We start from the raw sequence: 18,457 nt of genomic DNA on the forward strand, positions 1-18,457 counted from the left end.
GTAATACAATTGAAGTACACTGCAGTTAACCTCTTTAGCCAGCTTTCATAATAGTGGACAACAACTTGCACTTTTAATGTTTTTGACATTCTGTTTACAGTATAGCAAAGTTTTGCAAAGTAATGGGAAATTTTACATATCTGCAAATCTATATAGTAATTTATATAATGTGACTTGTACCTTTGAGCTTGCAAGTAATAGTGTTCTACCAGTTTTGAGAATGATGTAATTGAATAGAAGTTTGGCCCAGGTACATATTTACCAAGAGATGGGAAGAAAACATCATTTGGTCCCGGTGGTGATAGAGGAGTGTTGGGTTCAGAGAGCAGGTGACGACCTGTATCTGACTGCTGGCGGCTGGCCATGAAGATGAGTCTTGGCCTTTGTTCAAGATTTCCAACAGGGGGATCATCAAATACAGGATTTTCAATACCTTGTGCGTCACTGAAAGAATAAATAATGTAGCATGTGTGTTGTGTATTTTAGGTAGCAGTAACAGTTGTTCAATTTGACTTTTTGTGCTCATTGAAGATTAGATTTGTATATTGTGTGAAATTGGAACATGTCTACTTGTGAATATGAGGATGTCAAAAAGCATATAATGGAAGCTTTTTGTACCAGAAGCACCAACTTGGCAAATAAGCCCCAGAGTTGTTTAGCAAAAACTATTTTCTCTCATTCATAGAGAGACTTGGGGCTAGATTTACTAAGCTGCGGGTTTGAGAAAGTGGGGGTGTTGCTTATAGCAACCAATCAGATTCTTGCTTTCATTTATTTAGTACCTTCAACAAAATGACAGCTAGAATCTGATTGGTTGCTATAGGCAACATCCCCACTTTTTCAAACCCGCAGCTTAGTGAATCTAGCCCTAGATTTTGCTTATAAGATAAAGAGGTAATACCAGTAGATAGAGACTAACTAGGTATGTTTACAATATTTCATTACACCTACCTGTCCATCCTCACCAGCTCCTGTGCTCCTAGAAAAATAGAAAGTAGAAGTTATGTTGCTGTATTTCTCATCACACAAGGTTATGTATCATCATCATCATATTTATATAGCGCCACTGATTCCGCAGCGCTATACAGAGAACTCATTCACATCAGTCCCTGCCCCATTGGACCTTACAGTCTAAATTCCCTAACATACACAGACAGACAGACTAGGGTAAATTTTGATAGCAGCCAATTAACCTACTAGTATGTTTTTGGAGTGTGGGAGGAAACCGGAGCACCCGGAGGAAACCCACGCAAACACGGGGAGAATATACAAACTCCACACAGATAAGGTCATGGTCAGGAATTGAACTCATGACCCCAGTGCTGTGAGGCAGAAGTGCTAACCACTTAGCCACCGTGCTGCCCATGTATACCTCTAATCTGCTACAGTGTGATAATGGACTTTGAGTAGCTCGGTTCTACTTCTGTTCTTGTTATTATTAGTGTTGTTGTCAATTTGTAAGGTACCACAGTGCTCCACATTGGGGAAAACAGGAAATACATAAACAGGGACATACAATGGAGACAAAATAAGTGCAGACATGAAAACAAAGACTAGAGAGGGCCTGCTTGTGAGAGAGCTTACATTCTAGTGGATAAGGGGCAGAGCTGAGTCAAGAGGAGCAAGTGTGGCTCAGGGTGGAGATTGGGACAGTAGCGACAGTGTACCAGTGTGAGTAGTATAGGTGGGAGAAGGGTATCTTATAATCTTCTTTGCATTTTGTTAATAGTAAAGGTGAGTTAACAATGGTGAATCTTTGTTTTCTAAATGCATAGCATAGGATGACATGATTTAAGCAATCCTTCATTGAAATACAATGCACCAGTTATATATTTTTCAGGTTTTTACAGTGAAAAGCAGTAAATATCTAAACAGTTGTATGTTGGGCTGTACCATACATCAGCTTAAATAGGAAGTTGTGCCAATATATGTGACACGTTACTATAAATTACATGCTATTTGCAATAAAACAATAGGAGCAATGTCTGCCAAGCTAAATACTCAACTTTTGTTTTTAAAATTCTAAAAATTCCCCCCTCAACTACAGTAAGTTTAAAAAATCACATTGTGCATAGCACACCAGTATTCCAAAAGAGGATATACTTCATATGCAGTGTACAACAAAGGAAACATTAAAAAGCCCACGTGGGGTTACTCCAACCTCTGTTACAGATAGAAGTCCTTATGTGTAAACTGTCTTTGAAATATCACACTAATACTTACTTACAAGGCAATACTAGCCAACATGGGCAGCACAGTGGCTAAGTGGTTAGCACTTCTGCCTTACAGCACTGGGGTCATGAGTTAAATTGCCGACCATGGCCTTATCTTTGACGAGTTTGTAAGTTCTCCCTATGTTTGTGTGGGTTTCCTCCGGGTGCTCCGGTTTCCTCCCACACTTCAAAAACATACTAGTAGGTTAATTGGCTGCTAACAAATTGACCCTAGTCTGTGTGTCTGTCTGTGTGTTTGTTAGGGAATTTAGACTGTAAGCCCCAATGGGGCAGGGACTGATGTGAGTTCTTTGTACAGCGCTGCAGAATTAGTGGCGCTATATAAATAAATGGTGGGGGTGATGATGAACTTCAGTTGGCTAGCCCACCTCTGCCCACTTTATTCCTCAGTCCGGGAGAGTAGGCAAGTATGACAGTGCCTGTGCTCAAAACAAAGGAGCAGTAAGCAAATATTGTATAATTTGTTGTCATATCATGTGCTTACCTGTTCAAATGGGAAAAATGTATTATTGTTCCTATATATACTGGTAAGCACACAGCTTAGCTTGCGAAGATGGTGGCAACTGTAGGGGTCAAGAATGTTTCTGTTTTCAATTGAAGAAGCTGACAATAAGGGAAGGCGAAATTCTGCTGAATGCTCTCTAGCCAAATTCAAGCACCTTGTATAAAAAACAAGGTTTCATGTTGTGGGATGAGATATTTAAATGAGTTTCAAGAGATGGAGATTTTCGGGGGCATTCCCTCTCCAATCACATCTATTTGGTTTGTACAAGTCCTTAGAAGTGATGAAGATATGGAAAAAACTATGCTTACAAAGGGACTCCCTTTGCATCATCCAGATGCACTGTATACAGGAAAGTGCATTTATAAGCACACACACACCGCAATGTAATAAAAAAACATTAAAGGGTACCCATGTGGTGCATTAAAATAAGAATAGTACTCGTAGCGGGGAATTCAATTGGCCGCGTTACTGCCGCAAGTAACGCAGTCAATTGAATTACTCCCTTAATGTTATGATTTATTTAAAGCATGTGATGCTCCAACAAGCGGATCTTTTAGAAAATAGGAAACTTTAAATATAATTAAGGGCACAGTCCAAAAAGTGAATAGTAAGTTGCACTTAGAAGTCATATTTTTACTTTTGCTGACATGCACCTCTGCTGTCATACATCAGGCAAATTTAAAAAACAGCCAAAAGTCCTGTATGTCTATATATTTTGCAATTTGTGACTAAACAGGAGCATGTCTTGCATTTAAAGACAATTCCAATTTGAAAAAGTCCTTAAGATAAGAAATTGCCCACGCCCATACCTAATTAGTTGGTGTCCCACCCTCTGTGCCACGGGACCCCTGATGAATTTGGGCCTCTACAAAAGAGGATCAGATGTGCAGAGAATGTTGCAGTGGATTATAATGACAGCCCCCCCCTCCCCCCCCCATGCTGCAAATTTAGCCTCCAACATAAGGACACTTGAAAGAATCAGTGTGGTAACTATAAGCACTAGCAGTTCCAAATGTTATTCGAGCTGAAGTGACAATATCACGCTGGATTCATGTCATTACACTTCTCTGAGGCAAGCTCTCCACAGGTCATCCTTTGTAGAAGCACCCAGGGATTCCTTGGCAAAGGGGCAGGGAGTCCCAAGGCAGGTACATAACTTGGCTAATTTATTGTTGGCATGGCTTTATTTAAAGTGGGATTGTGTGGGAACATGTTTGTGCTAGGAAGTCACACACTTGTCTACAAACTCATTGTCTTCAAATGGATCTACGGGTGTTTCAGATCTATAAAATACGTACTCCTGCTGGTGATTGCTTTTCTTTGTTTATAAACTAGTACTAGTATAAGAGGCAGACAAAGGATTCCAATGATGCAGGCCAATATTGCCAATGCTGCAGCTGTTGTGCCTGTAGCAGAAAAAAACGAGTATATAATTAAATACAATCCCATACATTTCCACAGCAATAATAATTGAGGTAGTTGGTTGTAATATTGCATGCATATAACATTATATAAGTTCAATGATCAGACCCTAGCATCCAGTGAGAGAACTTAAATTAGTGACAAATTGATTAATAATTGGCTTGTGTAAAGAACAATACATATTCCAATGTCTATTCTCGTGTATATTTTAAAGAATTAAGTTTCCCATCATGGGCGTAACTACTGGGGTAGCAGCTGCCATGGGTGGGTCCCCTCAGCTGCCAGGCCCCTTGTAGTTGCCACCCGTGCTATTAGGCCCTGCTCCCCAGCAGAAAGCTTATTAAACCCTATTGTGTGACTGCCAACACTACAAGGCATTAATTCTGCACACAGGGGAAAAGATCTCACTGCGTATGAAGTGCAGAGCAGGCTTAGTGGCAGAGGAAAATGAGTCAACTGGACTGCTTGTTATGGTAAGGGAAGGGTACTAAAAACCTTGTAGATACCTTTAAAATTTGCTACAAGGCACAAAAGTTCTAGTTACGATGCTGGTGTCAATCCGTACTGCGATTACAATGGTCAAATAATTTGTTTTAGACCTCACTGCAAATGTCAGCACGTGTGAATCTAAAAAGATGCCCGATACTGGTCAATAACTGTGGGTAGCTATCAGATATCAATCATGACTGGCACTGCAGCTGAAAAGTAGTATTACAGTGAACAAAGGGGGTGTCCTCACCATCGTTAGTCTCATCAAATGAGTGAAGTAAACACGTCTGAAGGTTTGGATCATCTAAGAACATAAAGAAAACATTTTAGATTTAGTTAGTTGTGTAAACCTTACAGTTGCCTGGAAAACACAAGATTGAAAACTGAAAATGGAAGCTAGAATGACAGGTAGATGAAATTGTGTTATGTCGAATAGACATATTTAACCTTTCTGGAAATGCACATACAGGATTGTATTTTCTATAAATTCATTATCTGTAAGTTGCATGTATTTAACATCAAGACATAGTAGTATGTGAACAGAAGAGATGTGTGGCTTTTTTCCCCTGTATTTGCAAAACCATGCGCTGCATGCATGGTGAACTTAGGCACTGATATGTGATTTATGTGAACAAGACTTAGATAAGATATGTAAGTGGTTATGGAAATCATACTAGTGATGCCTTTTGTGACAGCTGATTAACTGAACTCTATGGGCCCGATTCATGCTTGAACACATCTTGTGTTTTAAAAAAAGAGCCTTGAACTTGAGCGTAGTTCCAACTGTTTTCAAATTTAAGCAGATCTCAGCTTTTCTATTTGAATCTGGGTGTAAGTACGCTCTACTCAAACGGGACATACCTTATATAGACAGACAGAACAAACTGTCATATATTCACAAGCATTTGTGCAATATGAGAATGCATACAAATAAAAAAATATATATTATAAAATAAATTAACTATTAACAGTTTAATCATTACTACAAATATGGATTTTCAAAGAAATGTTTTTTTCTGTCTATTTTTTACATTCAATACATTAAGATGCTTTCAATGTGTACTGCACATACAAAGCGTTTTTATAGTCTATCTTACTTGTATACACATACTATCAATCATCACTTACACTTACCCTGTAGCTGGTGCAAATGATACAGCTGAAACCAAACGTACGTACGAGAAAACCAGTAATTTAATAAGCTGTATCTGTGTCAGAATGGCCTTAAAGTCATTCCATACGTTAGTCCGCCCCTCCCCCCGTTCTGCCACTCAAGTTATAGGTTATCATGTGATTTGCGTTGGGACATGAATTTCATGCAATTGCATTCATTGGCATAAGGTCCGTTTCTGAGCATGTGCAGAGCTATTTCACGGAAGATACGCTATGCAAATTGACTTATGTACAAACATGAGTCAGGCCCTGTGTGATCCCAATCCAACATTACCAGTTGTGTATGAAAGGAACATTTGATTACCAGTAAGGGGAGTCAGAAACATAATATGCACAATTAGTTTCAAATTTGCAGAGTTAGAAGTAGGTGGGACCAGCATAGAGAAGGCATGGGTGGATATAACCGTAATACCGATATAACCGTAAAAGTAAAGTACTTTATTTGTTTTCAGTTTTTCTGACTGGGAACTCATATCTATCAAAGTGAATGTTTCTGCACAGTCAATATTGATGGTAAAAAAATTGATATCAACAGCAGCAATGGTGTGCTCTAAGTATTTCATTATTATACTATACATTATGTATAGAGTGTCACTCTGTATAGTGTCCGCTGTGTGTGCCCAAGATGGACATAGGTCCAGGTATATGATACTGAATGGGTATTTTGAGGAAGTATTTAAGTGGCAGTTGCAGTACAAAAAGATGACGAGACAGTTGATATACTGGAAGACTTATAGTCATGCCGGCATCGGGATAAACGTCATATCAGAGGTGTATTTTCAGGGAGAGAGAGAAGTATTGTAACAATGGTTAGAAATGACAGCATTAGAAGGTCCCTGGGATAGATGTGAGGGCAACTGGGAGATTATGGGTAAGGTCAAATATATAGGTGACACAGGTGGTGTGGAGGAATTTGTCGGCTTGTGGCAGCACTTTTAAATTTGATATTGAATTTTTAAGAAGCCAGCATACGTACTGGCTAGACTTGAGCAACAAATAAATGGCTAAATGTGCAGGTAAGTAGAGTATCAGCATTAGGTTTTGAATGGATAGGGATAATGCTGCCCATTAGGAGGTTATAATAGTCATGGAGGGAAATTATAAAAGCATGATCAGAAGCTTTGGTGGTATTCTGTTTCAGGAATAGGTGTACAACCTCCTCTAGTACATCTAAACCATGACTATTGCATGTGTATTTTCAAGGGTAAGAACACAGGTTATTTACTAACAAAGTGCAGACCTGCAGTAACCTATAGCAACTGATAAGCAATTTATTTTTTACAATGGGGAATGGCATGAACTGGATACACATGTTTAGAGATATTTTAAATGTATGAAAATTGTTTACATTGAGAGCAGGCATGTGACTGATTAACAGTGCTCTGCAGGACACGTAGTTACCAATAAACTCACCTCAATGTTGTGGATACTTGTAAATAAGACGCAAATATGTCTGAAATTATGCACGTTTTGGCTTAAGGTACTGCTGAAAGTGGGGAGTCTGCCTGTGGGCTGCAGGTTAGCCGATGCCATATCTATGCTGGTCCCACCTACCTATATCCCTGTCTCTAATTATGCATACTGAGTTGATGGCTCACCCTATTGGTTATCAAATGCTCCCTATTTTCTTAGAAGGATACAAATCCTTTGTAATATTTCTAAAATGATAGATTGTTATTATTACAATTAAGCTGTTTAGGATATAAAAAGTATTACCTGTTTTCACCTGAAGCTCTATGTAACTGTGGGTTACATGTCCATGATGTCTTGTGTCTCTCTCGAAAAGAAAACAGCAGTAGCCACCACTGTCCACTTGTGAAATATTTGTAAGAGTTCTGTGAAACACTTTGCTGAGCAAAGAGGTTGGTTTGTGTGTCTTGTGGTGACTGTTGTCTGTCATGTTCTGGACATGTTTTTTCTCACTACAATCTGGGTGTCTTTCTTTATTGAAAGTCCAGTGTATGGTCAGTTGGTGGTGCTGATCCTTAGGGTGTCCAGTGATAATACATGTGAGGTTCACATCCTGCCCTTCAGGACAAATGTACTTTGAATGTGGGGCAGAGACGGAGTATGCTGCTATCTGATCTGCAGGAGGAAAACAAGAGAACAAAGGCTATTGAAATTGCAAATAGTAGAACTTTGTGTATTTCTAACATCTAGAGAAATTAAAAACAACTTCATTTTAATGGCTTCAGTTCATAACAAATAGACATTGTGTTGTTGCATTGAAGCAATGTTATTTCCACCTATATACAAAACTACACCACTTGAATTTTGGGGAAAAGGACACTTACAAGTACAGTGCCTTCCTTAACAAGATGCCTTTCTTTGATCTGATCCCAGACACTTGTAAAGTTATTTTAGATATAGAATAATCTACACTGGTGCAGGGCCTTGGGTTGCAAAAATGTTACGTTCATTCACAACTATTCAACATGAGTAATTAATGGCACATTTCTGAACTAGAAAATGACAGAAACCCTTTGGTTGCAGTTTTAAAAACAACATAATTATATATGTATTTATAATTACTTTCAAACCAAAGCAAAACACCATATTTTTGATACATGCAGATAACATACAAAAATGATTAGCATATAAAATGTAACTTATCAGAACTATAAACTCCTTTGGAAAACTTCATCCTCAATGAGACAGCCCTTACCCTTATCACTGCGCTGTGAAGTGATCTCTCTCTCTGATATATATATATATATATATATATATATATATATATATATATATATACACACACACATACACAGACACATGTATGTATATATATATATATATATATATATATATATATATATATATATATATATATACACACACATACACAGACACATGTATGTGTATATATATACACATACACATGTATGTGTATATATATATATATATATATATATATATAAATATAAAAAAATCAAACAGAGAGGTGCGCTTCCATAGTGCACCATCATGCTTTAATGGTACCGAGCTACCCTTTAAAAGACAAGGGAATGTAGATGACACTATTTCCTCCTGATGAGGTTGGCTTACAACGAAACGCGTAGAGGAATGGAGTACTACACCGGTTGGATGTTTGCTGGCTACGGACTACTAATCGTGTTCGTATTATTTTATGTGCTATTTTACAAGAACACTTCTGGTACGTGTATATCACAGTTGTCTTTTACCATTAAAGTATTATGGTGCACTATGGAAGCGCCCCTCTATGTTTGATGTTTTAGATGTTTGGATGCCCGTGGAGATCGGGTTAAAGGAGGGAAGACACGCGGTTCATACACCGCTAGTGCTATACAGATTTCAGCTACACATATCAACTGATTTGGCTGGACTGATACTTTTATCAAAAGAATTTTGGACCTCTTCTTTTGGCGCACTGTATAATTGCAATACTGTATATATATATATATATATATATATATATATATATATATATATATATATATATATATATATATATATATATATGACTCTGAATAAACACTGGGGTATTCTTAAAAGGGACCCTGTGCTAGCTAAAATCCTTCCAGATAAACCTGTGATCAAAGGATCAAATAAATGCAATCATTGCAATATATGCAAGTATATGCACCCCTTAAAGAAAGTCTTTTTTAATCATAACAATAGTCTAAAATGTGATACTAAACATTGGATAAGTTGTGTAAACACGTCTGTGATATATCTCCTTGAATGCACGTGTGGGTTAAAATATATTGGAGAAACGAAACGACCTCTAAAGTTGCGTATACAGGAACACATTGGAAATATCAAAAATAAAATCTCAAGCCATTCAGTGTCAAAACATTTTATCGAAAAACACAATGCAGATCCAAAATTTTTGAATTTTAAGGCTATTGAACATGTGAAATTAAATGTTAGAGGTGGGAATCTTCAGAAAAGGTTGTCACAACGTGAAATGTACTGGATTTTTAAATTAGGCACTCTAGCACCTTTTGGTCTGAATGAATCCTATGAAATTGCTCCATTCCTAGACTAATGGGATTCACTAGTCTTTGCACTTACCTTCCTTGTTATATATATATATATATATATATATATATAACATGTGTGTATATCCTGTTATTATATTCATGCAATTTATATATTTATATATTTTTATTGTTATTTTTTTATATTTTTATGCATTGCTCTGTTTCCTAATGTTTCTTTTAATGTAATGTTCACACTTTTTTAAGTGGTGATATATCTAATAATGATTGTGTTTGTTTATTCTGTATATTATATCTGCTTACTAACCCTATGCAGATAATGATTGCTAAATATGGTGCTCAGTTTTCCCTAATCGCCCTCTGCATGGGACCAATGAAGTTCCGTAAATTGATACTCCCACACATATGCTCACAGCTAATATGAATGATACATTGTCCGTCTGACAACAAAGTTTAGAAAATCTTGATCACTGCTCATGCGCACTGACTATTTCCGGTACGCAAACCAAGGATGGAACGCATTATAGATGATATTGTGAACAATGGAACAATAAAGCTCAGTTGATCGATATCCCCGCATATGCACATATTGGCATACCTGGATTATATAATGTCCCTTTGATAATAAAGTTATAGTTAATCTCGATCTATGCTCATGCGCACTAGGGACTTCCGGTCCGCGGGCAAGTTAATGATGGAACACACACTATTTAAGGTAGTGTTAGAGTGCCCTTGCTATGAAACCTCCTGAGGAAGTCTATTGGATTAGAAGAAATGCGTTGAGGTACTGTGCTGTTTTGTGGACATTAAGCCTGCCAATATACAATGTTTGAGGATACTGAGAGTGATCGGTGTTAAGAGCCAGATGTATTCTCACCGTTGCGGTCTTACTGTTGGATTGTACAGATAAGCTGTTTATTCTTTTATCTCATGTGAGTGCAACCATTGTATTTTACTGAAATAAAACTTGTTATCCTATTGTTACGAGCCGCGGCAGTGCCCAGCCGCCGCGACTCACTCACCTACGTCCCGGCCGTCGCTATGGCGACCGGGACGTCACTTCCTCTCATGTCCCGGCTGTTGCCGGGGCAACGACTAGACGCTCCAGCGCTGTGTCCCGGCATTGAGAAGCCGGGCGCATGCGATCTACAGAATTACTAGCCTGCGGGCTAATGAAGTTAGGGGGCTGGTTTCTATCTGAGCCAGGCCCTGATTGGTTGTCTCAAGTATTTAAGGCAATGAGGTCTGCCACCTCATTGCTGGTTATAGCTTCTGTGCTCCAGTCTGCTGACCTGCTTGTTCCTGTTCCTGCATCCTGATACTGCTACTGATTTCCCGTGTATGACCCCTGGCTTTGAATTGGACTTCGCTTGTGTTTCCTGTGACCCTGATCTTCGGCTTGTTTACCGTTTCTGCTATCTGCCCGTGACCCCTGACCTCAGCTTGTTTACCGATACTGTTGTCTGCTGCCAGCCCTTGACCTCTGCGTGGACCTCACTCCGCTTGCCTGGGTTCTCCCCAGCCGGTACACACTTCACGACCCTCTGTCAGTCTGCGGCCCAGTCTGTCCCCACCATTAGGGGCTCCAGTGAACACCTGACTGGCAGAGTAGATTCCGGGTTGTGCCGGCTGGAGGGGTTCCTAACATTATAACCGGCCTACACACTAAGACGAGGTTGCGATGGATGGAAGCGGATCCACACCGTCTCCTGCACAAGCCTTAGCAGCCCATGTTGAGTCCAGGTTGTGTTGTGCCGGCTGGAGGGGTTCCTAACACCTATATACTATACTATATTGATTATCATTCCTTTTCATGCATTATCTGTGGATATAATGAGGAAAAATATCTTCATATGCAAGATACAGGCACCCAGTGACAGATAAGCCATATTTGCATTTTATTCTGGTACACGGAATATCAATTGGTGTGTCACAAGCACGGTTTTTGTGTATATTATCCCATTGGTGTGGTCTAGGTAATACGGTGAACCTAAGCACTGGGTGATCAAGTGAATTTAACAAGATATACTATACTATTAACGGTTTCCATCATTCTCTATCTATGTGGTGAGATCCAGAGACAAGATCCTGAGAACCAGATTGACTTTATAACATATTATATGTTATACACACAATATAGATATGTACAAAATAGTATGATCTGACTCTGCTTGATGTACATCCTGTTTACCAGAAGCAGATGTCACAATATTCTGATTTTGAGGTTTCACACAGGATCTTGTTTCAGGGATACCACAAGGTGCAGAAAGTTGAACCAGTGACCAACAGGTACTGCTCTCTGATCAGGAGTATCATTTCTTCTATGATTACTGCACAGCCTTCATAGCAAAGAATGTTCAACATTATCAGCTGGGCTTGAGATGATATGACATAGTCTTTCCTGACTGTTGGCAGCATCCTCATTTCATTTACATGTACACAATAAAAAAAACTCACATTTTTGCTAGCAAAGCCAATCAATTAAATTTACTAGGGCAGCATTAGTCTCTGACTTCAAATATACTACATGGCCAAAAATATGTGAACACCCCTTTTAATTAGTGTGTTTGGCCATTTTAGCCACACCCATTGCTACCCAATATATAAAATCAAGCATACAGCCATGCAATCCCCCAGAGCAAAATATTAGTTAGCAGAATGGGTCATACTGAAGAACTCAATGACATTCTATGTGACACTGTCATAGGATGCCACTTTTCCAACAAGTCAGTTTGTCAACTATTTGCCCTGCTAGAGCTGCCCCAGTCAACTACATGTGCTGTTATTGTGAAGTGGAAATGTCTGTAAGCAAAAACAGCTCAGCAGTGAAGTGGTAGGCCACACAAGCTCACAGAACGGGAAAGCCTATTGCTGAATGTGTAGTATGTAAAAATCACCTGTCCTTGGTTGCAACACTCACTAATAAGTCCCAAATTGCCTCTGGAAGCCACATCAGCACAAGAACTGTGTGTTGGAACTTCATGGATTGGGTTTCCATGGCTAACTACCAACCTACAAGTCTCAGATCACCATGCGCAATGCCAAACCTCAGCTGAAGCATGACTATACCCCTGTATACAAAGCAAGATCTATCACAAATTCATTTCTCGAGTTTGCTGTAGAAAACTTGACTGGTCTGACCTCAACTCCATCAAACAGCTTTGGGATGAATTTGAATGCCGACTGCAAGCCAGGTCTTACGCCCAATATCAGTGCCCATCCCGACTAATGCTTTTGTTGCTGAATGGATACTAATCCCCAAAGCCATATTCCAAAATCTAGTGGAAAGCCTCCCCAGAATAGTGGAGGCTGTTATAGCAACAAAGGGGGAACCAACTGCATATTAATGTCCATGTAATGGATGTGATGTTCGGGTGTCCACATACTTTTGGCCATGCAGTGTGTGTATGTAGCTCAGTCCTTGTGAAGAATGCTTTTTATATTTTCTTTTCATTATAATGCATATTTTAAGCAAATAGCTGATCAGCTGTTACTGTATTTGTATATTATCAAAATTGCTTGATACCGTGGTGTCAATCAGAATAGCAGTATGCTGTATTTCAAGGTCAGCGTTAGAAACAATGACGCCCAGGTCAACGGCAAAGAAGTGTGCCGTCTTAATATTTATTTCAATTTCAGAACTCTTGTCTCCTCCGATATTAATCATTTGCAATCACAATAAAAAAAAACAAATTGTTTAAATGATCAGAACTAGATCAGAGTTTAGAAATGATGGAGCCCAGAAAACAATAAACAAGTTGTCAACAAAATAATAAGGTACCAGTTAAAATAAAAGCCCATCACAAAAAGAAAGAAAAAAATGTCAAATGCAAGTAAAACAAAAAACATTTTTTATCAACAACAGGTAGTATTGCCACAGTAAATCTGGTGGGCCAGATCACTTTGTAAATTTGTGTGTCTTTTTGGTTAGCTGCCTGGAAACAGTTATAAGTGAGTCAGACTCTACCCTGTAGAGGTTAAAACTTAGAGTACTTGCAGAATGGTTGCTCAGGAAGCTCACAAGTTAGATGTGCATAAAGATGTTTGCAAAGAGTTTGTGGTTTCTGGTAGTACACATCTATCATTTTAAGTGTTAACTTGTATTGAAAATATAACTTGGTTGGTAAACGTATGATTAAACTATACAGATCATCAGAAGAAAGAAGAGACTGGAAATAATACAACAGTTGCTTTCCAATCGTTACATTTGTTTGTCAGGAACACCAACATTTTTTAATCTCAAATAAAAATGTGAAAGTCAAGTAAAACAAATATTGAGCTCAGTAATGTGTCCGGAAGTGCTTATAATTAATTAAATTAACTAAATATGTCCACCATGCACTTTTTCACTCTCCTACAGCAGGTTCTCATGCTTGAGAGGGGGGTGGAGTTTCTTTACCTGAGCAGTCTGAGAGTGAGAGACACATTTGCAGACTTGCTCTGCAGTTATGCACTGTGTGGAATGGTAGGTTCATACTCAAGATTAGGGCCAGTGATGTGACAGCAGCTCAACAGACAATGTTCTAAAGATAGTAAATGTCCGTAATAGAGTTTGGAGGCAATACTATATAAGAGCTGCACCGCCACCTAGATAACATCATTTACTAATGTGTCCCTCCACATAGCCCAGGGCTGCTACATGCAGCTGATTTCTCTAGGGCTCTGTTGGTTCCGTGATAATTTTCAGCTGTTGAGGAGGGGATGTGAGCTGGAGGACAAATAACACCCTGTAAGAGGAAGGGGGTACTGCAGAGGAAAAAAGGAGAGAAAAGAAGATGGCATGACTAGAGGGTGGAGGGTCCCCAGAACCAAATGTTTGTTCATAATTACAAGGGTTGAGACTGTGTTCTTTTGTGTCTTTCCTACTAAATTAATACTTAGTATCGTGCTCAAAAAAAATCTTAATATTGTTGATGTGGGGATATTTTCGGTATCCAAGCCAACTCTATTGAGTCTGGATTTGAGTAGTAAATCAACCCCAGAAAGTAGAAAAGTTTAACTTACAGCAGAAAACAAAAAGCTAGTTTATACCCTACATGCTAAGGGGCATATTCAATTAGGTTTCCGGTCCGCAGTAATGCGTCGGAGCGGGCCGCAATCCACGGTGCTGCAATACGTGCGCACCCCATAGAGTTGCGAAGGAAAATCCGTGTTATTGCAGTACCGTATCACCGTCAATACTGCACACTTTTCACGGTAGCGCGCTTTACCGCGGACCGAAAACTTAAATGAATATGCCCCTCAGAGTCATATTATCCGCCATAGTCTTCAGTCTGAATCTACATTACATTATAACCCCATACCAACTAATTCAAACCGAAGTAAAAGCTCTAAAAGCTACACTGAGTCCTAACAAAATAAATAATAAACTTTCACACAAAATGTTTATTCTCAAGAAAACGTGATACATCCTAACTTTGTGATACACTTGCACATTTTACCTCAAGATATGAAAAGAGATGTGATCTTTACCCTGGTCTTACTAATGTTTTAAAGTGGTGCTGATGTGTCCAACTAGAGGTGAGCAAAGTTGTAAGGAAATTTCTAGTGAATAGAGTTATGAGACTGACCACGTTGTTTCGCAGAGATGTGACGTTTCGGCGATATAAGCGTCAAGTTTCGCATGTGTCACTATCCCATCGAATGCCTATGTTTATACATTTTCATTGTCCAAAATTTATATTCTATAAATAGTGCTGGGGCAATGGTCAACTCATTCTGTTCTTTATTCTGCACTTTACCTATTTTATATGCAGTATAGTAGCTATAATCATAGGCAAACCAAGGGGGGTTTGTTAGTGCCTGGAAACCCCCTCCAAGCCTGGGGCACTGTATAATTGAGGTGGCTGGACCCTGCTCCCACTTCACATAGCTCTGCTTGAAAAGGGAGAGCTGCATGCACCTAACAGTAGTGCATGCAACATTGCCCATGTATATTATGGGGATAGGAAGAGTTGGAGAGCAACCAAGCACTGTCTAATATTATAGCCACACCCCCATGCATGCTGGTCACACCCACTGGTGGCGTGGTGTGGAAACCCCCCTCTACAAATCCTGCGTTTGCCCCCTGATAATAGGTGTTTTCTCTTTAGCAATTTGTCACTTTTTAATATGATACATCATGGAATAGAATTGGATTAGTTTGTACAAAACTACATCCTCTGCAATGTCAATAAAATAAAGGTTTGTCTATGGTACAATATGGTGGTTTTGATGTAATAATGGTTCTGGTTAGTTTGCAAATTTCTTCCCAGTAATTGTCCCCAAGGCTGACAGACATCATCCCCTGCACCCTCTGTATACAGTGCTTCATGTATATTTTGTTGCTGGCATGAACAATTGGCTATCACTTTAATGAATTCTACACAGATACACACATGGACGCATTCCAGGCTGATGGATGGGGCCTAATGACATTGATTCCTGGGCAATGGCAAGTTTATTTTTGACTGGCATTTGCAAATAAATACGGATGTTTTCTAAATTTGGATATGCAGGTTAACCTGCATTTTACAAATCACTGCAGTTTTTGTTAGATGAATGCTAAGGGGCATATTCAATTCTTTAGAAGTCCCCCGGTGTTAAAACTAGAACAGTTAATACGGTAAAATCTAGCTGGATTTCAGCTCGTGGCTCAGGGAGCTGCAAGCTGAAATCCAGCGAGTAAATTACTGTATTAACTGTTTTTCCGTGCACGATTACCATAATAACCGTAATCATGTGCGGACCGCGGGATTTTCGGCGTTTCCGCCGACAATTGAATACGCCCCTAAGTGTTACCTTTCACATTCTTAAATACGTGTCCACTTTGAGGGTCTAACTAACATGATCAGACAACATGGACATATTGGACTAGAAATGAACCACAGCAGCATAATTTACATAAACTAAAAAATTAGCGGACCAAGGCAATTGACAAACAAGTAAGGTTAAAGACTGAGAATTACTATGACACCTAGCCGGATTTGGTAACAGAAGAGAAGGACAGAGCAAATGCGGCAGCAGGATGTTGAAACTAGCTAGAATAAAATGCTTTATCGGTAAGCTGACACATTGAGGAAATGCTGATACACACATTTTAAGGAAGTAAGGGATTGTGTAACCTCTAACATATTAAAATACAATTATGAACACCACACAACAATCCCACTAAAAAGAAACTCACTACGGTATGTGCCAAATTTTAATCTTACCAGTGGCATATTAGCTTCAACCACCGATTATGAACTCCTGACTGTTCACTAGAGGCAGCAGGAGCAGGGAAGGAAACATGCAACAGTAGAAACAGAATGTAATAGATTATTGAGGTGAACACCAGTGACTCCAACTACAAAAAATACAGATACAAGACTTTGTGCCAAACGTTCAGAATCTACTCACACTTTGCCATAACGAGTGAATGCCAGTGCTTCACTCACTGGTTCATTCAGGTCTCCCTCAAACTCATGTCACTAGCTTCCTCTCTCTAGACCTGTGTTTTCAGTGCTTGTTGTACTGGTGTCTCTAGAAAAAGAGCCAGGTTCACCACACAGAGACTGCCGTGTCACAGCACCAGTTAGTGTGACAGAGCCTGTTATATTGTGTTCTGCCAAAAGAAATGTCTTGATGTGGAACAGAAGCAATAAGTGCAAAGTTTGCATCACTCAAAATTGACATTAAAAAAAATTCTGTCTGAATTCTGTGTCAAACATTTAAGGGCAAATTTCACTGGAGAAACAGTTACAATTCTGCAGCAAAATGTGGAAAGAGGCAAATATATAGCAAAACAGTTTTGAAAATGTTGCTCATCTCCGTGAATGGGATGTTCGCTCTTGTATTAGTACTCACAAATATTTATACCTGCCGAGATGATGGCTAACTTTGTGCAGTCATGTCCTAAGGGTAATATACAAGTAAGCATATAGCTGTAACATATGTTTATATGGTGTCAATTCAGATGTGTGTCAATTATTAGTTGAGTCTAGATGACATATCTGCTTTACTGCAGTTACATACTTACATTACTTACTTAGCATGTTGTAAACACAAATGCCCAGAGACATCAATAGGAAGTACTTTATTGAAAAGTCTGGCCACCAAGGAGCTTTAAGGAAGGGCTGACACTCCATTATAACAAGAAACTAGGAGTATATGGTATGGACATGAACAATGAAATATATAATACTATTGTGGTGAATGTGAGAAAAGAAAATACTGCAACACTTTAAGAAATACTGTATGGAAAATAAAGTAGACACAATGGGCCCAAGCCATTAAGGAGAGCAAAGCATAAAAAAAAGAGTAACTTTGTACCTGGGCAAAACTATGTTGTATTTGAGGGGGAGGTAAATTTAAAATATGCGGCCAGATTTATAGTTTGGGTACGGCATGTTCTAGACTAACTTTAAATTTCAGTGTAAAAATAAAAGTAAAATGTTGCGTTTGCATCATCGCATCAAGGGGCAGGGTCAAAAATTACGCGATACACCGAACCCGCCCCCTCCATCCTCACTCACCCACCTCTTCTCCGGGATCTACCAGAAGGTAACATTTAAGTTAGCAAGTATGGGTTTAATGGGTAACTAATTAAACGCTTGTGAATAATTTAATATTGTGATGTGGTAGTTGGAGAGTAAGTTGTCACCATGATCACAATATAGGCTCTACAACCACAGTTGCAAATTGCTGTACCATTG

At 39.0% G+C, this 18,457-nt stretch overlaps 2 protein-coding genes across 2 annotated transcripts in view; one reads left to right on the forward strand and one right to left on the reverse strand.

Moving 5' to 3' along the window:
- The window catches only part of CDH23 (cadherin related 23), a 1,005,178-nt gene that overhangs the window by 791,072 nt on the left and 195,649 nt on the right, over positions 1-18,457 (forward strand). The window lies entirely within an intron of this gene.
- VSIR (V-set immunoregulatory receptor) overlaps positions 1-18,457 on the reverse strand; it is a 42,633-nt gene that overhangs the window by 1,305 nt on the left and 22,871 nt on the right. The window contains exons 2-6 of the mRNA XM_075217047.1: positions 7,540-7,908; positions 4,901-4,954; positions 4,038-4,145; positions 952-979; positions 263-444 (exon numbers count right to left, since the gene is read on the reverse strand). Of these exons, the coding sequence (XP_075073148.1) occupies positions 263-444; positions 952-979; positions 4,038-4,145; positions 4,901-4,954; positions 7,540-7,908 (741 nt within the window). The remainder of the gene's footprint in view (positions 1-262; positions 445-951; positions 980-4,037; positions 4,146-4,900; positions 4,955-7,539; positions 7,909-18,457) is intronic.

Source organism: Mixophyes fleayi, chromosome 6 (genome assembly GCF_038048845.1).
Source record: "Mixophyes fleayi isolate aMixFle1 chromosome 6, aMixFle1.hap1, whole genome shotgun sequence".
NCBI lineage: Eukaryota > Metazoa > Chordata > Amphibia > Anura > Limnodynastidae > Mixophyes > Mixophyes fleayi.